The 22873-nt window shown below is 43.4% G+C and overlaps 1 protein-coding gene across 3 annotated transcripts in view; it reads left to right on the top strand.

Annotated features, from left to right (window-relative positions):
* The first annotated feature begins 11234 nt into the window (after positions 1-11234).
* The window catches only part of KLHL26 (kelch like family member 26), an 81774-nt gene continuing 70135 nt past the window's right edge, over positions 11235-22873 (top strand). For 2 of the 3 annotated variants that reach the window (XM_040417620.1, XM_040417619.1), the window contains exon 1: positions 11235-11410. In XM_040417620.1, coding sequence (XP_040273554.1) covers positions 11364-11410 — 47 coding nt within the window. In that variant the 5' untranslated portion in view covers positions 11235-11363. The remainder of the gene's footprint in view (positions 11411-22873) is intronic. The other variant, XM_040417618.1, reaches the window with a different exon arrangement.

Below are 22873 nucleotides of genomic sequence, written 5' to 3'. Positions count from 1 at the left end.
TTACAAACTCCAGCTACTGTAGCATCTCATGCTACAGGATGCTGCAGTAGCTGGATGTGAAAATAATTTTTCCAATAAAATGTTTCTTCAAATTTTTCATTTTCGCAAGGAATAACAGGAGAAATAGCACCCCACGATTTGTTATGTATTTTTTCCTCAATATGTAACCACCCCATATGTCATTGTAAACTGCTGTTTGGGGGCATAAGCAGCTGTTGTGAAAATAATTTTTCCAATAAAATGTTTCTTCAAATTTTTCATTTTCGCAAGGAATAACAGGAGAAATAGCACCCCACGATTTGTTATGTATTTTTTCCTCAATATGTAACCACCCCATATGTCATTGTAAACTGCTGTTTGGGGGCATAAGCAGCGTTCAGAAGGGAAGTAGCGGCATTAAAATTTTCCAACATGGAATTTGCTGAAATTGTTTTCAAAGGCCGTAACTTTTTTGTTTTTATTTTTTTACTGAGCTGAGTGAGGGCTTGTTTGTTGCAGTACAAGTTGTATTTTTATTTTTTTTGGACCAGTTTGGGACAGAAATAGCTTTTTTGATTGCTTTTTATACAATTTTTTAGGAGGTGAGGTGGGAAAAATTCTGACAGTGTTTTTTATTTTTATGAGGCTCTTCATGCGGTATATATGATATGATAACTTTGTTCTGTGGATCGATACAGTTATGGTAATACCAAATTTATATTGTTTTTTCATGTTTTACTACTTTTGCAGCATCACTTTTTTATTAAAAATAAGTTAAAAGTTAAAATATTTTGCATCGTCATATACGAACATCTATAACATTTACATTTTTTCATCAATGTAATTGTGTACAAATTTTTTATAATTTTTTACTTAATTTTTTTGGGGAGGCGAGGTAACAAAAACTGCAATTCTGTCATTATTTTTTAAATCTTTTTACGGTGTTCATCAAGCAGGATTAGTAACATGATTCTTTTATAGATTGTTACAGATGTGGCAATACCAATTATGTGTAGTTTATTTTATTTTTTTCATTTTTTTATCGATTATAATTCAGTAGATATGGTAAAATGCAATTTATTTATTTTTTTTAACTTTTTTTTACACTTTTTTATCAAGTCCCACTTGTTTCTTCAAGATCCAGTGGTGCTCATGGCTGTACTGTGCACTGCAATAGTGACCTATTGCAGTGTACAATACTGTTTGACACTCACACTAAGCTTCATCACATCCTGCCTCTGGCAGGGCCTGGCAAGCTTAGGTGCCTGGCAAGCCTGGATGCCTTAGGTGCCTGGCATGCCTGGATTGGGACCGATGGATGAGAAAGGGAGCTCACTCCCTTCGCTAACCCCTTACATCATTGACATGTAAGGCATTAAACGGCCAGGATCAGTGCCAGCACCAATCTCGGCCGTTACAGCAGAGTGTCAGCTGTATGTTGTCACACCCCCAGTTAAAAGATCAGGTGTAACTGTACGCCTGATTGCGGTAAATTACTTGCAATCTGAATCGTATCTACAGTTATGTCCTTTTGCGGGAAGGGGTTAATAATAATTCTGCAGCATCTATTATTTTGACTATGTTGTAGAATTATTTTACTATTATTTTCAGAAGTTATAAATGAATAACTAGCAGTTTGAAATGAAGGTCCAGGTGGATGCAGGTCATGTACGGCGCAAGTCAGGACTTTAACCCCTTCAACCACCATGACGTACCAGTACGTCACAGTGGTCGAGGGCTTGTACGGTGCTGGCTGCTGTGGTGAGCCTGCTCCATAAGTGCCGGTTGCAGTCTGTATAATACAACAGGCACCCAGCTGCAATGACATGAAACGGCAATCATGCCAAACCCCGTCATTTAACCTATCAGATGCCAGGATCAAAAAAGAAAAAAGCTATGGCTGCCTGAAAATGGCTATGGAAATAAAATTTTGAATTTTTTGAAATTATTATTATTTTTTTTAAAGTGGTAAAACAAAAAAAAATATATATATATATAAGTTTGGTATCGCCGTATTCATATTGAGCCGCAGAATAAGGACATCATGTCATTTTTAGCACACATTGAACGCCGTAATGTCAAAACTCCAGGAACCTTGGCGGAATTGTGTTTTTTTTTCTATTTAACACCACAAATAATTTTTTCCCCGTTTTCCAGTAACAGACAATTAAATGGTGATAATACAACTTATCCCACAAAAAATAAGCCCTCATATGGCCACATGAATGGAAAATTTTAAAAGTTATGGCTAAGGGAACGTGAGAAGAAAACGATAATTTAAAACCAAAAATGGACCCAGTACTTAAGAGGTCAAAGATGGCACCCGCCCAGGAGTTGACACCGGATGCCTGCTGTTTTACAAAGCAGTCTCCTGAGACTGTGATTGGTGATAACACAGATCACAGACTTTTAAGCCCTCAGATGCTGTAGTCGATTGTAACCATGGCATCTGAGCAGTCAAATCCCAGGAGTTCAGAAAGGCTCCTCCGCACTGAGATTGAGGTAGTCGTTCAGTTGCTATGACAGCTTTGGGCCTTCTGAAGGCTTAGAGGCCTGTCATAGCTAAGTTATAAAATGATGCCATTAGAAAGTACAACTTGTCCTGATTGATACAAAATAAACACCTGCCCGGCTGGGCTCTAACTAAACATAACGTAACCTGACTCACCTAAAGCACCGTTCACACACGGTTATAACATGCGGCTTTCCCAGCCCAATGTCCATCAGCCTCCTGGCTGTACAGAGCACCGTTCACACACGGTCTAAAGTCCAGTGCCTTTATGGGGGAATTTGGCCCAGTAGTCCTCCCGACTCCGGCCTTGTGACCACTTGCACCCAAGCATCACGGCCTCCCCCAACAATCCGGCTAGCACCTAGCCCTGTGGCCCCTCAGCCAGCCCAGCTGAGACCACTCTTCCAGAGCCTCCAGCAGGACTGTGTTTCACAAAAACTCTGTCTCCTTCCCCAGACTGTGAGTCACACCCAAGTCCAGCAACAGGATTAAATACCATCCCTGGACATGGGCATATTCCAAAATCCCGGACTGGAGCATGGGGAACAGGCACCCACCCAACACATTGCCTGTTCCCAGTAAAAGCCCGCCCCTGACTAGCTGGAGCCAGCTAAGCTAACTGTCTTGGTGTCCACCAACTAACTTGGTGGCCACCTACAGTACAGACCAAAAGTTTGGACACACCTTCTCATTCAAAGAGTTTTCTTTATTTTCATGACTATGAAAATTGTAGATTCACACTGAAGGCATCAAAACTATGAATTAACACATGTGGAATTATATACATAACAAACAAGTGTCAAACAACTGAAAATATGTCATATGCCAGGTTCTTCAAAGTAGCCACCTTTTGCTTTGATTACTGCTTTGCACACTCTTGGCATTCTCTTGATGAGCTTCAAGAGTGGTTTTCACTTCACAGGTGTGCCCTGTCAATTTTAATAAGTGGGATTTCTTGCCTTATAAATGGGGTTGGGACCATCAGTTGCGTTGAGGAGAAGTCAGGTGGATACACAGCTGATAGTCCTACTGAATAGACTGTTAGAATTTGTATTATGGCAAGAAAAAAGCAGCTAAGTAAAGAAAAACGAGTGGCCATCATTACTTTAAGAAATGAAGGTCAGTCAGTCAGCCGAAAAATTGGGAAAACTTTGAAAGTAAGGGCTATTTGACCATGAAGGAGAGTGATGGGGTGCTGCGCCAGATGACCTGGCCTCCACAGTCACCGGACCTGAACCCAATCGAGATGGTTTGGGGTGAGCTGGACCGCAGAGTGAAGGCAAAAGGGCCAACAAGTGCTAAGCATCTCTGGGAACTCCTTCAAGACTGTTGGAAGACCATTTCAGGGGACTACTGTCACGGGTTCCGAAGGTGCACTCGGTCCCCCATCGCCCGCAGACCTGTTGCTTAGCTTTGGGAATGAGGATCTGTGTTTGACCTCATTCCCAGGGCGGCTTTACTAGCTGGGTGGCTCCCTGCTCCTAAGTCTGCCTTGAGCGCCGAGCTGATCACTCGGTGCTCGACTGGTTGGTCTGTCGGTCATGTGACGCTGGCCACGTCACATGACCCTCACTCCCCACTATAAATACAGGCAGCCTGCTGGCTACAGGTTGCCTGTTAATTTCTAGGTTCCTGGCTATTTGTTGGACTGCTGAATACTTACCTGATCCTGTTCCTTGACCATCCTTTTGCCTGATCCTCCTGTACTGCGCATCCGTCCTGGTATTGTGACCTCGGCTCCCACCTGACTACTCTCTTAGGACTCCTCTTGTACTTCTCTGCTCTCCTGGTATTTGACCCCGGCTTCTCCTGACCATTCTTTGCTTAATCCTTTGTACTTTGTAGCTTTCCTGGTATTGACTCGGTCCGTTCACGTCCTGTTGTTTGTCTGTCTGTCATCCCTGCACTTATTCCAAGTTAGGGATTGCCGTCCAGTTGTCCCCTGTCATTAGGACTCGCGAGGCAAGTAGGCAGGGCCAGGGGTAAGGGTGGAGCGCAGTGGTCACTTCCCTTCTCCCTTGTGTGTGTGTGTACGCGACCGTTACAACTACCTCTTGAAGCTCATCAAGAGAATGCCAAGAGCGTGCAAAGCAGTAATCAAAGGAAAAGGTGGCTACTTTGAAGAACCTAGAATATGACATATTTTCAGTTGTTTCACACTTGTTTGTTATGTATATAATTCCACATGTGTTAATTCATAGTTTTGAGGCCTTCATAGTCATGAAAATAAAGAAAACTCTTTGAATGAGAAGGTGTGTCCAAACTTTTGGTCTGTACTGTATATCTAGGGCCTTTACTCCACCAAGGCCGGGCCCCTTGGTGACACGCTCCTGGTGCAAACACCTATTTTTCATGCTTCCCCGGGACTTTACTGCACCCATCACTAGTCACATTGTCACACCGCTCAGCCAATCACTAGCTAAGGTGATTAGAGAGGTAGCTTGATATAGAAAGACTAGTATAAAGTGTGAATGTATATCACCAGCAGCACTGAAGCTGGAGCTCTAAAAGCAGACATACACATTCAATACCCATTCATCCGACAGCTCTCTCTCCCGACTCCATCTTGGTCGAACATGTATGTGTATTCAATGGGGAGAGCAGAGAAAGCACTTTTCTCCAGGAAAAACAAAAGGATTGGGCAAAAATATTTACTTCACTGAGAGTCCTTTTCTCCCCCAACATAATCTGTTGGGCAAGGAGTTCCCCACACACATTAGATAATACACTAATGTGTATGAGGACCTTAAGTTACCTGAGATTGTGGTATTGACCCTTCTATCTCTAACCTCAGCTGTTTGAGGAGGCAACGGCACTTGTCTATTGGATAGCAGCTGTGCTTGGTATTGCAACTCAGGCACTTTCATTTGAATGAGACTGAGCTGCTCCTAGGACATGTGACCGATAAACGTGACGTCACTGGCCTAGGAAGAGACCAAAGCATTGCAGCCTCTTCATATAGCTGAATGGCGAGTGTGCTTGGTGTCCTGGGGATAGTTCATCAATATCAAACTCTGAGAAAACCCCTTTAAGAAATTTCTTAAAAGAGAAATGCATAAGCACCGCCCCCAAAATGCCCAATGGCAATTTCATATTAATAACCTATCCTGAGGATAGGCCATCAATATCAAACACAATCCCTTAAAGTATACATCCACATGGGGTGTATAAACTAATGGACTTTCCACCACATAATGCAGGTGTGACATTTGCAGCGTTCTATACTAGTAAGGGTACATTCACACGACCGTATTATTTTTTTCAGCGTCCGATCCGCATCTTGCGGAATAGAAGCGGACCCATTCATTCCTATGGGTGAATAAAATGTGCGGACAACATTCAATATGTTGTCCGCATCAGTGTGTCCGCATTTCTATTCAGCAAAAATATGAAGCATGTCCTACTATTGTCCGTACAGATCGGTCCGCAGCACCATTCAAGTCAATGGATTCGCAAATTGCGGATGACATACAGAATGGTTTCCGTATGTCATCAGTTTTTTGCGGATCTGTGTCCGTATTTTTGAAGGCCTTAATAATTATTTTCTTTTTCCTTCAGTTTTTTGCGGACCGTAAAAAACGGAAGACATACGGAAGTTATTTGTCCGCAAAATGCGGACACACGGTTCCGTTATTTGCGGACCGCAAATCGGAAAGGATTACATTCGGTCGTGTGAATGTACCCTAACAAAGTGGATGAGAATTAAACAAATCACATCCACATCTGTTTGAAATCAATAGGGAAAGTAACATGAGGTGCAGATTTCAAATCTGAAGTTATTCAATTTACGTTGATGTCTTCTGCTGCAACGCTTTGAAATTCAAGGCAAATCTGCAGAAAATTTTACTGTAATTCATGTGGCTTTCAATGTGGATTGTGCTGTGGATCCATGGCGAGTTTTCTGCAGCAGAATACATCCCATGTGGACGTATGCTAAACTGGACAGAGTTCTGAAACCCATACCACATGTGTAAACAGTCCAGGTTCCTGCTAAATGAAAGCACAGATCTTGAAAACTTTAATAAATTGGCTGAAAACAGAACACCTCTATAAATTACATTTTCTTTCCATTATACGTTTAAATATTCTGCTTTACATAAAGTGAGGATAGGGCTACATGATGACTAGTGATGAGCGACATGAGCTTCGTATCCTAGATCCGAAGTGGCTTCGCTCAAAACTTCGGATTAATACTGTACGGAGATCTGTCTCCATGCAGCATTAAAAGTCGCGTTAGACTTCGTTGACTAACTTCGATATTTGAAAACCACTTTAAAATTCGGATCCGAGGTACCTGTCAGAAATTAAAGAGGACCTTTCACTAGTGTAGAAACTAAAAACTAACTACACTGCTCAAAAAAATAAAGGGAACACAAAAATAACACATCCTAGATCTGAATTAATTAAATATTCTTCTGGAATACTTTGTTCTTTACATAGTTGAATGTGCTGACAACAAAATCACACAAAAATAAAAAATGGAAATCAAATTTTTCAACCCATGGAGGTCTGGATTTGGAGTCACACTCAAAATTAAAGTGGAAAAACACACTACAGGCTGATCCAACTTTGATGTAATGTCCTTAAAACAAGTCAAAATGAGGCTCAGTAGTGTGTGTAGCCTCCACGTGCCTGTATGATCTCCCTACAACGCCTGTGCATACTCCTGATGAGGTGGCGGACGGTCTCCTGAGGGATCTCCTCCCAGACCTGGACTAAAGCATCTGCCAACTCCTGGACAGTCTGTGGTGCAACGTGACGTTGGTGGATAGAGCGAGACATGATGTCCCAGATGTGCTCAATTGGATTCAGGTCTGGGGAACGGGCGGGCCAGTCCATAGCATCAATGCCTTCGTCTTGCAGGAACTGCTGACACACTTCAGCCACATGAGGTCTAGCATTGTCTTGCATTAGGAGGAACCCAGGGCCAACCGCACCAGCATATGGTCTCACAAGGGGTCTGAGGATCTCATCTCGGTACCTAATGGCAGTCAGGCTACCTCTGGCGAGCACATGGAAGGCTGTGCGGCCCTCCAAAGAAATGCCACCCCACACCATTACTGACCCAATGCCAAACCGGTCATGCTGGAGGATGTTGCAGGCAGCAGAACGTTCTCCGCGGCTTCTCCAGACTCTGTCACGTCTGTCACATGTGCTCAGTGTGAACCTGCTTTCATCTGTGAAGAGCACAGGGCGCCAGTAGCGAATTTGCCAATCTTGGTGTTCTGGCAAAGGCCAAACATCCTGCACGGTGTTGGGCTGTAAGCACAACCCCCACCTGTAGACGTCAGGCCCTCATATCACCCTCATGGAGTCTGTTTCTGACCGTTTGAGCAGACACATGCACATTTGTGGCCTGCTGGAGGTCATTTTGCAGGGCTCTGGCAGTGCTCCTCCTGTTCCTCCTTGCACAAAGGCGGAGGTAGCGGTCCTGCTGCTGGGTTGTTGCCCTCCTACAGCCTCCTCCACGTCTCCTGATGTACTGGCCTGTCTCCTGGTAGCGCCTTCATGCTCTGGACACTACGCTGACAGTCACAGCAAACCTTCTTGCCACAGCTCGCATTGATGTGCCATCCTGGATAAGCTGCACTACCTGAGCCACTTGTGTGGGTTGTAGACTCCGTCTCATGCTACCACTAGAGTGAAAGCACCGCGAGCATTCAAAAGTGACCAAAACATCAGCCAGGAAGCATAGGAACTGAGAAGTGGTCTGTGATCACCACCTGCAGAACCACTTCTTTATTGGGGGTGTCTTGCTAATTGCCTATAATTTCCACCTGTTGTCTATCCCATTTTCACAACAGCATGTGAAATTGATTGTCACTCAGTGTTGCTTCCTATGTGGACAGTTTGATTTCACAGAAGTGTGATTGACTTGGAGTTACATTGTGTTGTTTAAGTGTTCCCTTTATTTTTTTGAGCAGTGTATATCAGTGGGCAGAGCGGCGCCCAGGGGTCCCCCTGCACTTACTAGTATGTCTGGGCGCCGCTCCGTTCGCCCGGTATAGGCTCCGGTGTCTGCGCTCCCTCTGTTGTACTGGACTGATTTTTTGTATGAGGCGTGTCCCTTGCTGCAGCGCTGGCCAATCGCAGCGCACAGCTCATAGCCTGGGACTCCCAGGCTATGAACTGTGCGCTACGATTGGCCAGCGCTGCAGCAAGGGACAACCCTAATACAAACTGTTGTAATTCCTACACCGTTCACCTGATTTGGATGTAAATGCCCTCAAATTAAAGCTGACAGTCTGCAGTTACAGCACATCTTGTTCGTTTCATTTCTTATCCATTGTGGTGGTGTATAGAGCCAAAAATGTTAGAATTGTGTCGATGTCCCAATATTTATGGACCTGACTGTAGATAGTGCTAGATACTGTATATTCTCTCTCTAAAATATATATCGCCCTCATACAGCATACAGATAGAAGATAGATACAACTATTATATAGATAGTGCTAGATACTGTATATTCCCTATATATACGTCCCCCTTATACAGCATACAGATAGAAGATAGATACAACAGCTATTATATAGTGCTAGATACTGTATATTCCCTATATATATGTCGCCCTCATACAGCATACAGATAGATCATAGATACAACAGCTACAGTCCTGATCAAAAGTATAAGACCAATTGAAAAATGGCAAAAAATCATATTTAGCATGGCTGGATCTTAACAAGGTTCCAAGTAGAGCTTCATCATGCAACAAGAAGAAATGGGAGTGAGATAAAAAAATTTTTTTAGCAATTTAATGAAAACAACGAATAAACTGAAACAGGCTGTTTTTCAGCTGATCAAAAGTTTGGGACCACACCTCCAAAAATAAACTAAACCCCCCCCAAAACAGAAATCCAACTTCCAAACATGAACTCAGTAATGAGTAGCTCCGCCGTTATTGTTTATCACTTCAAAATTTCATTTCAGCATGCTTGATGCAAGCGTTTCCATGAGGTGAGTGAGAACATTTCTCCAAGTGGTGAAGACGGCCGCACGAAGGCCATCTACTGTCTGGAACTGTTGTCCATTTTTGTAAACTTCTCTTGCCATCCATCCCCAAAGGTTCTCAATTGGATTTAGATCAGGGGAACAAGCAGGATGGGCCAAAAGAGTGATGTTATTCTCCTGGAAGAAGTCCCTTGTCCTGCGGGCATTGTGTACTGTAGCGTTGTCCTGTTGAAAAACCCAGTCGTTACCACACAGACGAGGGCCCTCAGTCATGAGGAATGCTCTCCGCAACATCTGGACATAGCCAGCGGCTGTTTGACGCCCCTGCACTTCCTGCAGCTCCATTGTTCCACTGAAGGAAAAAGCACCCCAGACCATTATGGCGCCCCCTCCACTGTGGCGCGTAGAAAACATCTCAGGTGGGATCTGCTTGTCATGCCAGTAACGTTGGAAACCATCAGGACCATCAAGGTTAAATTTTTTCTCATCAGAGAATAAAACTTTCTTCCACCTTTGAATGTCCCATGTTTGGTGCTCTCTTGCAAAGTCCAAACGAGCAGTTCTGTGGCGTTCAAGGAGACCAGGTCTTTGAAGACCTTTTTTGTTTTTGAAGCCCTTCGTTCTCAGATGCCGTCTGATGGTTATGAGGCTGCAGTCAGCACCAGTAAGGGCCTTAATTTGGGTCGGGGATAGTCCAGTGTCTTGACGGACAGCCAATTGGATCCTTCGGCTTAGTGCTGATGAAATTTTTTTGGGTCTTCCACTTGACTTTTTTGTTCCATAACCCTCAGGATCATTTAAGAAATTCCAAATGACTGTCTTACTGCGTCCCACCTCAGCAGCGATGGCGCGCTGTGAGAGACCCTGCTTATGCAGTTCAACAACCCGACCACGTTCAAAAAGGGAGAGTTTTTTTGCCTTTGCCATCACAACGTGTGACTACCTGACAGAAAATTACAATGAATCCACATCTTTGCACAGATTTTGAGTTTTAAAGGCATGTGGTCCTAAAATTTGGATCAGCTGAAAAACAGCCTGTTTCAGTTTAATCGTTATTTTCAATTAATTGAATGCTCAAAAAATGTTTTGTCTCACTCTCATTTCTTCTTGTTGCATGTTGAAGCTCTACTTGGAACCTTGTTAAGATCCAACAATGTAAAATATGATTTTTCAAGTGGTCTTAAACTTTTGATCAGGACTGTATTATATAGATAGTGTTAGATACTGTATATTCCCTATATATACACGTCGCCCTCATACAGCATACAGATAGATCATAGATACAACAGCTATTATATAGATAGTGCTAGATACTGTATATTCCCTATACACGTCGCCCTCATACAGCATACAGATAGATCATAGATACAACAGCTATTATATAGATAGTGCTAGATACTGTATATCCCCTATATATACACGTCGCCCTCATACAGCATACAGATAGATCATAGATACAACAGCTATTATATAGATAGTGCTAGATACTGTATATTCCCTATATATATACGTCGCCCTCATACAGCATACAAATAGATCATAGATACAACAGCTATTATATAGTGTTAGATACTGTATATTCCCTATATATACACGTCGCCCTCATACAGCATACAGATAGATCATAGATACAACAGCTATTATATAGATAGTGCTAGATACTGTATAGTCCCTATATATACGTCGCCCTCATACAGCATACAAATAGATCATAGATACAACAGCTATTATATAGTGTTAGATACTGTATAGTCCCTATATATACGTCGCCCTCATACCGCACAGGCAGCAGACATGGCGGGGCACAGCTAGCTGTCCGTCAGTACCCGGTACTACTATGGGATACGCCGCGGTTTCCCTCCACCCGGGTTACCGCTTGAAGCTGTCCCTTTAACGCGCCTCCACCTGAGCCTGCCCTACGAACATGGCGGAGTCCGGCGGGGAAGAGTTCGTCTCGCTGGGGCAGAGCAGGTGAGCAGGCTCCGGGGACATGGCGGTCACATATGCCGGCGACAGCCCCTTTCTCTCCGGTCAGTGTACCGGGAGACAGTGCGGACGCAGACGGGCGGATGCTGAAAGAAAGTCCGGGGATCTATATGAGAGTAGGCCGCACGGGGGGGTCACTGCGGCCAGCCCTGTCTCTCCTCACACCCGCCCAGTCATCCTGAGTAATGGGAGCTGGGAATATACGTTCATATCCTAGATAGTAATAAAGTCTGCTGCTCCATAAACTGCGTGCTCGTGTGTAACTCAGGAGGATAACCCTCATCATCCTTCCTTATAGGGCACATGGAGCCTGAAAAGTGAGTTCCGGGACCCTCCTGTATGGCCATCTCTGTGCATTACCCGGAGGGGATGGCAGGCGGAGGCTTCCCTGGCCATACCAGCTGCTAAGGACCCGTTCAGGACCCCGTCACACATTCTGTCACAAAGTTCCACATGCAGAACTTTTTTTTGACTGGTGTTAAAAAAAATAAAAAAAATTCCCAAACAAAAAAGCAATGGGCTCTATTATAGTTAAAGGAGTTCTCCGGGTTTAGGGTTGAACCCGGATATAAGGTATTCTTTTACTATATATGAGTGGAGCATTTACTTGCTCTGATGCCCCCCTCTTGCGCAGCATTACAAAGCGCATGGTCTGTTTAGGGTAGGTTCACATCATGTTTTATGCCTCCGTTTGACGCACACGTTAGAGAGAGAAAAAAAAAGGATACAAAAACGGAACACACCACGTTCTTGTATCCTGCACAGTCCAGTACATTTTTACAATGGAACTGTATGGTGAACGGATGCCACTGTATGGCGTCAGTCTGAGGCATCCGTGTAAGGGCTCGTTCACATGAACGTGTGCTGCCCGTTGCCGTAATGCGGACCGCATTTGCGTATCTGCAATACACAGGCACCGTTCCGTGTGCATTTCATATCACAGATGCGGACCCATTCACTTGAATGGGTCCGCAAATCCGGAGATACGGAACAGAACACTAGGGAAGCACTACGGAGTGCTTTCTGGGGTTCCATTCCGTGCCTCCGCACTGCAAAAAGATAGAACGGGGTCCACAATCCCCATGCGGCTGGGCCACGGTCAGTGCCCATGCGATGCGGACTGCAATTTGCAGTCCACAGCACGGGCTTCACACGAGCCCTAACGTATAAGTTTTTTGTATACGTTAAACGCATGGGAAAAGCATGGTGTGAACCCAGCCTTAATGGGACTCTGTCACCACTTTCTAACCCCCCCTTTTAAAAGTATTGTTCTCTCCATGGCGCCCTTGTGATTACAAAGGTGTTGTTATAACATAAATTCGCCGTCTCGTTTTGATAAAAATACCTTTTATCTAACCTGTCAATCTTGAAAAGGAGGAGGGGGCACTGAGCGAGAGCCGGAGGCGGATTTCTTTATAATTCAGGCGGCGCTGAAAGGATCAGGGGAGGAGCTGGGCACCAACGGCTGCGGGTGGCAGCTTCAGACCTTCAGAAACGCCCTGGGCACCTTATCCACAAGATTGACAGGTTAGATAAAAGGTATTTTTATCAAAACGAGACGGCGAATTTATGTTATAACAACACCTTTGTAATCACAAGGGCGCCATGGAGAGAACAATACTTTTAAAAGGGGGGGTTAGAAAGTGGTGACAGAGTCCCTTTAATGCTGGTGACATACCAGGCTTCACATCTCTGTGCTAGGTGGAGACTAGGGCAAAGCAGTCTTGAAACCGAACTCTGTTTCGGTTACAACTAGTACCTCTGAACCAGAAGCCGAGTTCACTTTCAAGTTTTAAAGGGAATCTGTCCCCTGGTTTGAGCATATTAACCTCTTGGGGACACAGGGTGTACAGGTACGCCCTGTGTATTTCCGATCACTGCTGCACGGCGGGCGGTGATCGGAACAGAGTGCCTGCTGAAATCATTCAGCAGACACTCTGGGACAATGCGCGGGGGTCCTGTGACCCCCCTCCTCCCGTATCGTCGATCGCTGCAAACTGCAGGTCAATTCAGACCTGCGGTTTGCAGCGTTTACGGGTCATTCTGGCGGGGATCAGCGCTGCCATCGGGTCCCCGTGCTGCTGTAATGAGGACCCGATGGCATGGAAGGCAGCGCAATGCCTTCCCTAGGCATCGGGGCTGCCTTCCGGTGACGAGCCTGTGAGATCCAGCCCCCTGTATACACACAGTATTACTCATACAGCCAATGCATTCCAATACAGAAGTATTGGAATGCATTGTAAAGGGGATCAGACCCCCAAAGTTGAAGTCCCAAAGTGGGACAAAAAATAAAGTGAAAAAAAAGCTGAAAAAATTAAGTTTTCCCCCAAAAAATTAAGTAAAAAAAAATATATATTTTTCCCCAAATAAAGTTTAATTTTTTTTTGTCAAAAATAGGGAAAAAAAGAAAAGTAGACATATTAGGTATCGCCGCGTCCGTATCGACCGGCTCTATAAACATATCACATGACCTAACCCCTTAGATGAACACCTTAAAAAAATAAAAACTGTGCTAAATAAACAATTTTTTGTCACCTTACATCACTAAAAGTACAACAGCCAGCGATCAAAAAGGCGTATGCCCCCCAAAATAGTACCAATCTAACCGTCACCTCATCCCGCAAAAAATTAGCTCCTACCTAAGATAATCGCCCAAAAAATAAAAAAACTATTGCTCAGAATATGGAGACACTAAAACATCATTTTTTTTGTTTTAAAAAAGCTGTTATTGTGTAAAACTTAAGTAAATTTAAAAAAGTATACATATTAGGTATCGACGCGTCCGTAAGAACCTGCTCTATAAAAATATCACATGACCTAACCCCTCAGATGAACACCGTAAAAAAAAAAAATTAAACGGTGTAAAAAAAGCCCTTTATTGTCACCTTACATCACAAAAGTGTAATAGCAAGCAATCAAAAAGTCATACGCACCCCAAAATAGTGCCAAACAGTCATCTCATCCCGCAAAAAACAATTAGCCCCTACACAAGACAGTCGCCCAAAAAAATAAAATAAAACTATGGCTTTCAGAATGTGGAGACACTAAAGAATCATAATTTTATTTTTTTAAATGCTTTGTTATGTAAAACTGAAACAAACAACCAAAAAAAGTCATATTTGGTATTGTCGTGTCTGTGACAACCTGCTCTATAAAAATACCACATGATCTAACCTGTCAGAGGAATGTTGTAAATAACAAAAAATAAAAATGGTGCCAAAACAGCTATTTCTTGTTACCTTGCCTCAAAAGTGTAATATAGAGCAACCAAAAATCATATGTACCCTAAAATAGTACTAACAAAACCATAGTTTCCAAAATGAGGTCACTTTTTTGGAGTTTCTACTCTAGGGGTGCATCAGGGGGGCTTCAAATGGGACTGGTGTCAAAAAACCAGTCCAGCAAAATCTGCCTTCCAAAATCCGTATGGCATTCCTTTCCTTCTGCGCCCTGCCGTGTGCCCGTACAGCAGTTTACGACCACATATGGGGTGTTTCTTTAAACTACAGGTCCGTAAATATTGAGTTTTGTTTGGCTGTTAACCCTTGCTTTGTAACTGGAAAAAATCTATTAAAATGGAAAATCTGCCAAAAAAGTGAAATTCTGAAATTTCATCTCTATTTTCCTTTAATTCTTGTGGAACACCTAAAGGGTTAACAACGTTTGTAAAATCAGTTTTGAATACCTTGAGGGGTGTAGTTTCTAGAATGGGGTCATTTTTGGGTGGTTTCTATTATGTAAGCCCCACAAAGTGACTTCAGCCCTGAACTGGTTCTGAAAAAGTGGATTTGCTTCTAAACTTCTAAGCCTTGTAATGTCCCCAAAAAATTTAATGTAATTCACAAAATGATCCAAACATGAAGTAGACATATGGGGAATGTAAGAGAGACAAATGGGCAAAGAGTTCGGGTGTGAGCAGTTACTTATGCTGGAAGAGGCGTTCTTGGGCTCTAAAGGAAGGCGGGCTGGGCACTGTACGGGGGAGTTACTGGGCTCCAGAGAAGGATAATAACGCCCCTCTGGGCACCTTGGACACTCATTTGCATAACAGAAAAAGTGGATTTTATCGCTAATGAAATCATGAAACAAAAATGAAGACTACAGCAAGAAATAAGGTATTTTATTGTACATGGCAGTAGTAACACTTTATTATGCTCAAACCATGTGAAAGATTCCCTTTAGGCCTCTTTCACACTACTGTATGGCTATTTCAGTGCTTTGTGGTCCGTTTTTCACGGATCCGTTGTTCCATTTTTTGTTTCTGTTTCGGTTCCGTTTTTCCGTATGGCATATACAGTATACAGTAATTACAAATTGGGCTGGGCATAACATTTTCAATAGATGGTTCTTCAAAAAACTGAATGGATACGGAAGACATACGGATGCGTTTCCGTATGCATTCCGTTTTTTTGGCGGACCCATTGACTTTAATAGAGCCACGGAACGTGATTTGCGGCCAAATATAGGACATGTTCTATCTTTGCACGGAACGGAGATACTGAAACGGAATGCATACGGAGTACATTCCGTTTTTTTTGCGGACCCATTGAAATGAATGGTTCCGTATACGGAACGCAACAAACGGCCCGCAAAACTGAAAAAAGTGTTTTTCCACTTTAAAAATCAACTACTGAAGTTATTCAACGAAGTCTCGCACGACTTCGTGAATAACTTACTTCAGCTCATCGGAGCCCATACATTCTAAGGCCTCTTTCACACTGGCGTGTGCGGCCCGTTGCCGTTCCGCAAAAAGATAGGACATGTCCTATCTTTTTGCGGAACGGAAATACGGGACGAAACCCCACGGAAGCACTCCGTAGTGCTTCCGTAGGGTTCCGTTCCGTGGTTCCGTTCCGCACCATTCCGCATCTCCGGATTTGCGGACCCATTCAAGTGAATGGGTCCTCATCCATGATGCGGAATGCCCACGGAACGCCACCTGTGTATTGCGGATCCGCAAATGCGGTCCGCAATACCGCAACGGGTCGCACACGCCAGTGTGAAAGAGGCCTTTAATACTGTACGGAGACGAGTCTCTGTACAGGATTATTCTGAAGTTTTGACCGAAGCAACTTCGGATGTAGCATCCAAAGCTCGCTTCGCTCAACACTATTTACAATGTTCACTGTGTGGCATAACTAACATGTTACTTTTATTCTATGGGTCTGTATGATAACAGTGATACCAAGTATGTACTGTGTAGTTTTATGCAGTTTTTACTACCTTTACTATTTGCACATTAATAGCCACAACTTATTCACTTTCCCTAAGTTTATCCATTAGTGTTGAGCGAGCATGCTCGGCCGAATACCAGTTCAGCTCGAGCATCGCTATGCTGGGCACATGGAGGTACTCGGCCGAGTACCGCATGTGCTCGAGCGCAATGCTCGAGTCTCCTTCCCGCACATTTCGCGGCTCCTAAGCAGCCAATAAAGGTAAGGTAAGTACTGCCCTCACTGTAATGCCAGAAGCCATGTTGGGTACCGGCATTACAGTGATTGGCTGGCCGGAACGCGTCATCGGGTGCTACATAGCACCCAATGACGCGTGTTCAGCTCATTCGAAGTCAGGGAGAGCTGAGCATAGGAAGGGACAGACAGTGTAGGGAGTGTAATAGGAAGATTTTTATACAAAAAACTTTTCAGAGACCCAAAAGTCCTTTGAGGGACTATTGTGTGTGACAGCAGCAATATATATTTTTAGCCCATCCGGCGCAAAATACCATGTAATAGGCCGCTGCGGACAGTTAAATTATTCACGCAACATCTACTCTGTAAATTGTGCGCATCCTTAAAATATCAGTGTAATCCAGTGTACTTTCTCTGTAGATGGTGTCGGCTCCAGACAGTTAAATTATCCGCGCCACATCTCCTGTTTAAAGTGTGCGCATCCCTAAAATATCAGTGACACCCAGTGCACTTTTTCCATAGACTGTGTCCGCTTCTGACAGTGAGCTTACCAGGGCCACATCTGCTGTGTAACGTGAGCGCTTCTAAAAAATTTCTGTGACATAAAATAAAATTTTTAAATAGACTATGTCCTCTTCTGACAGTCGGGAGTGGGTAATTTGCACGCCTCCCACTTGCCTTTCTTGGATGTGGTAGCCGTTTCTCAGGCTCCCTCTCCGGAATTGAACACTGATTCCCCGTTACCCGTGGTCACCATGTTAGGCGCATAAAAGAACATCGAAAGTTAATAGGGTAGACATCCAAATGGATCATCGACGTCACGGTGACGTGCGATCAGGCAGAAGTTATCTAGAGCCAACACAGTGGCAGCAGGGCTTCGCCCATAATGTTTGGGATGGTCATCTCACCTGCAGGCCCTCAACCATAATTTTTTCGATGGTCAGCTAAGCAGCAGGCACTCTCCCATAAGAGTCTGGTCAACACAATCTTCACCGCCGGGGGTCACGTAACTTATTAGCACAGAGGAGTCTCGTTGGTTATCGGAATTAACCAGACAAATGGCTCCACTAACTCAGAACGGCTATGCACCACCACCCACAGAATTGAGAAAGAGCTATCAACCTGTCAATCCTTTCCGTGTCCGGGCCGGGTGATGTTTGCCGCGTTGAGTCAAATTAAGCCGCAGGCTCCACTCCTTGTGGTGCCCTTCCGTCAATTAGTTTAAGTTTCAGCTTTGCAACCATACTCCCCCTGGAACCCAAAGAGTTTGGTTTCCCGGAAGCTGCTCGGCGGGTCATGGGAATAACGCCACCGGATCGCCTGTCAGATCGTCTTAGAACCTCTGACTTTCTTTGTTGATTAATGAAAACATTCTTGGCAAATGCTTTCACTGTGGTTCGTCTTGCGCCGGTCCACGAATTTCACCTCTAGCGGCGCAATACGGATGCCACCGGCCGTCTCTCTTCATCATGGCCCCAGTTCCGAAAATCAATAACATTTTTGGCTGAACTTGCACTTTATATACAAGTAAATATATAGGAAAGAATGTTTCCTAACAATTTTTCCTCTAAAATCGATTTCATCTTCGGTTTTGTGCGTATTATTGTCAGTCTGTAAAAGTGGCGAACTACTCGGACAACATCGTTCCCAGCAGCGACCTGGGAGTCCAAGATGCATCCAGATATCCTCCCCATGCTGTTCCTAAACCATTTCAGTGGTGTTTCCATCAATTTCTGACCTTTTCCTATGAACCAGGCACTCTCCCCTCTTCAGAGCAGGGGGTACCTGGTTTAATGCTCAGGTTCTCCCATTGACTTCCATTATACTCAGGTGCTCGGTCGAGCACCCGAACATCCCGATGTGTTCAGCCCGAGCCCCCGAGCACTACGGTGCTCAATCAACACTAGTAGCCATATGAGGACATGGTTTTTTTTGCTGGTCAAGAGGTACTTTTTAGTCCTACCATTTTCCGTTCTTTTTTTAATTTGTTTTTAAAGGGGTAGTCCGATTCAGAGCTGAACCCGGACATACCCACTATTTCACCCACACAGCCCCCCTGATATGAGATAACGATGCTCTCCTTTGCCCTGCGCTGAATTGCTCAGGGAAAGGGCATTTTATGGAGATCCTGTGATGTACCGGGCTCTCCATAGGAACTGCTAAGCGGAGGCTTCCGCCCAGCACAGAGCCAGGTGATGTCACCGGCACTAATGGGCCAGGTTTAGCACTTCCCTAGCCTGTAAAACGGCTAGGGCAGTGCTAAAGCCCACCAATCAGTTCTGGTGACGTCACCGGCAACACTACTGGGCGGAAGCCTCCGACTAGCAGTGTGCCAGGGTAAGCAAACAGCCCTTGCCCTGCGCGATCCAGCACAGGGCAAGAGAGAGCATCGGAGCATGAAATGCTAATATCACAGGGGCCAGACAACACCTTTAAGTTGTTCACAGGCAGTTTAACCACATAAAGACAGGTTTTTGAACTTAAATTTTTTTCCTTTCTGCCTTCCAAGAGCCATAACTATTGCAGTCTTCCAATCACAAAGCCATTTAAGGGCTTTTGGGGTTGTCTTTATGGCATTCACTGTGCACTAAAAATTACTTGGTAACCTTATTTTTTGGGTTTGTACAGTTATGGCAGTACCAAATTAATATAGTTTCTATTATATAGGAGCAAGCTGTAGTTTTTATTAGCTACTTACAACTTTTGATCATCTTTTATTAAAAAAAAAATTGGGAGGAGGGGACACGTGACCAAACAACAGTAAAGGGGAAATTTAGATTTTTTTTTCTGTTAAGGTGTTTGCCATGCATAATAAATAATTTTTATTATTTAATAGTTCAGACATTTTCTGACACTTATTAGGTTTAATTTTTGTTGTTTATTTTTATATGTAAAATTAGGAAAGAAATATTTTTTATATTTTTGTTTGTTTTGTATGTTTAAAAACTTTTTTTTTACTGTGACTTTTAGTCCTCTTAGGAGTCTTCAAAATGTGATCTGTTGATCATTTGTACCATAGACTGCAATAGAATACTATTGCAGTCTATTGGCTTTTACCGGCTGTGGCAGGGCTTAACAGGGTGCTATAACAACCAATCAGAGGCCTGAAATTTAGCTGTGGTGCCTCCATTTGGAGCCCCCTCCTTCTGTGTAACGCCTCTGATGCTGTGTTTGTCACTGACTTCGACATCAGAGGGGATAAATGACTGGGATTGGAGCGATCTCTGATCACGGTCACTGCCAGCTGGTGTCTGCTGTATTATACAGCTGGCTCCTGCTGTACATGGAGTAAGTTCAGCTCATAAGGGGTTAAATAACAGTTTATCTTTATTATGTTGGTTGTGGCAAACACGACTATATCATGCGTGTTTTACTACTTTTATCAAATAAAATTACTTTTATGGAACAAATATAGCATCCAATCATAGTAGGCCTGGGGACCTTTGTTAGCCCCCTGACTGCCATAATAACACATGGGCACCCTGCAATTCTTTTTGTGCGGTCGGGGCAGTGGTGACAGAGGGAGCCCCCTCATCTAACTAGATGTCACAGTCGCTGGGTCAAATGGCCAGTACTGAAGTTGTTCTGGTTCTGGTCAAGCTGCCAGTTCGGTTTATGTACTGCTCCAAATTAATTAATGTTAAAGTATACGTATACTGAGAGATCAGTACTGAGACAGCACACAGCTGGGGGTCATAACAGGATCTCTGTTTTTTTGCGGAACAGCAGACAGTATATAGGACGGAAAGGAGTGGGGGGTGTAAGGTGGCGTGTATCTTTTCTATTGGCTATAAACTCTATATTTTCTGTCACATCGATGACAAGAGGAAGTTCCCCCCTCCCCCCTTGCTGGTAGGTGAAGCCGTTACTTCTTCTTTCTTTGAAACTGCTTGCTTGAGCTGAACGGAAACCACAAAGAAGCACATAATAAAACACAAAGTAAGATTCTAGTTTTTAGGCGTTGGCTGAATGCCTGGCCGCCATCTTAGCTAAGCATAGTTCTCAACAAGAAAGTATCCATTTTGTCTTAATGGTCCATAACAGCCCCCCCTTGGAAACTTGATTGTAGACTTTCCCTTACCTAATGAATCCCCTGGCATACTTTTCGCAATCCTCTTCACCCACAGTGGCGACAACCTATCCCTAATGTATAAGTTCCCAGTTAATCGGACTTCTAGTAGTACCCTGGGATTTATCTCACCCTATCCCAGCAAGGCATTATAGCGAGGAGGGGGAACTGAGTTGAATGACGTTTCCTTTTGTTCTTCCTCCTCGTAGAGAAGCATGATAGGTCGTTCATCAGTTTTCTTCATTCTTTTTGAAAGGCGGGTCACACAAATAAGAACGAGCTTAATCACTACATATATCCCCAATATTATTATGGCTACCTGCAATATTAAAATGGAGCAAAAATAACAATTATTTTATTAGTGCTAATAATGGAAAGGGGTGAAAACCCCTTTCCATTATTAGCACTAATAAAATAATTGTTATTTTTGCTCCATTTTAACGTCCTCTTTATTAACCACTTAAGGACCACAGGTTTATACCCCCCTAAAGACCAGGCCCTTTTTTACAATTCTGCACTACACTACTTTCACCGTTTATTGCTCGGTCATGCAACTTACCACCCAAATGAATTTTACCTCCTTTTCTTCTCACTAATAGAGCTTTCATTTGGTGGTATTTCATTGCTGCTGACATTTTTACTTTTTTTGTTATTAATCGAAATTTAACGTTTTTTTTGCAAAAAAATGACATTTTTCACTTTCAGTTGTAAAATTTTGCAAAAAAAAACGAGATCCATATAGAAATTTTGCTCTAAATTTATAGTTCTACATGTCTTTGATAAAAAAAAAATGTTTGGGTAAAAAAAAAATGGTTTGGGTAAAAGTTATAGCGTTTACAAACTATGGTACAAAAATGTGAATTTCCGCTTTTTGAAGCAGCTCTGACTTTCTGAGCACCTGTCATGTTTCCTGAGGTTCTACAATGCCCAGACAGTACAAACACCCCACAAATGACCCCATTTCGGAAAGTACACACCCTAAGGTATTCGCTGATGGGCATAGTGAGTTCATAGAACTTTTTATTTTTTGTCACAAGTTAGCGGAAAATGATGATTTTTTTTTTTTTTTTTTTTTCTTACAAAGTCTCATATTCCACTAACTTGTGACAAAAAATAAAAACTTCTATGAACTCACTATGCCCATCACGAAATACCTTGGGGTCTCTTCTTTCCAAAATGGGGTCACTTGTGGGGTAGTTATACTGCCCTGGCATTCTAGGGGCCCAAATGTGTGGTAAGGAGTTTGAAATCAAATTCTGTAAAAAATGACCTGTGAAATCCGAAAGGTGCTCTTTGGAATATGGGCCCCTTTGCCCACCTAGGCTGCAAAAAGTGTCACACATCTGGTATCTCTGTATTCAGGAGAAGTTGAGGAATGTGTTTTGGGGTGTCTTTTTACATATACCCATGCTGGGTGAGATAAATATCTTGGTCAAATGCCAACTTTGTATAAAAAAAATGGGAAAAGTTGTCTTTTGCCAAGATATTTCTCTCACCCAGCATGGGTATATGTAAAATGACACCCCAAAACACATTCCCCACCTTCTCCTGAGTACGGCGATACCAGATGTGTGACACTTTTTTGCAGCCTAGGTGGGCAAAGGGGCCCATATTCCAAAGAGCATCTTTAGGATTTCACAGGTCATTTTTTACAGAATTTGATTTCAAACTCCTTACCACACATTCGGGCCCCTAGAATGCCAGGGCAGTATAACTACCCCACAAGTGACCCCATTTTGGAAAGAAGACACCCCAAGGTATTCGTTGATGGGCATAGTGAGTTCATGGAAGTTTTTATTGTTTGTCACAAGTTAGTGGAATATGAGACTTTGTATGAAAAAAAAAAAATGAAAAAAAATCAGCATTTTCCACTAACTTATGACAAAAAATAAAAAATTCTAGGAACTCGCCATGCCCCTCAAGGAATACCTTGGGGTGTCTTCTTTCCAAAATGGGGTCACTTGTGGGGTA

This window comes from Bufo bufo, chromosome 2, assembly GCF_905171765.1.
Source record: "Bufo bufo chromosome 2, aBufBuf1.1, whole genome shotgun sequence".
NCBI lineage: Eukaryota > Metazoa > Chordata > Amphibia > Anura > Bufonidae > Bufo > Bufo bufo.
This window is presented reverse-complemented; position numbering and strand designations above follow the sequence as displayed.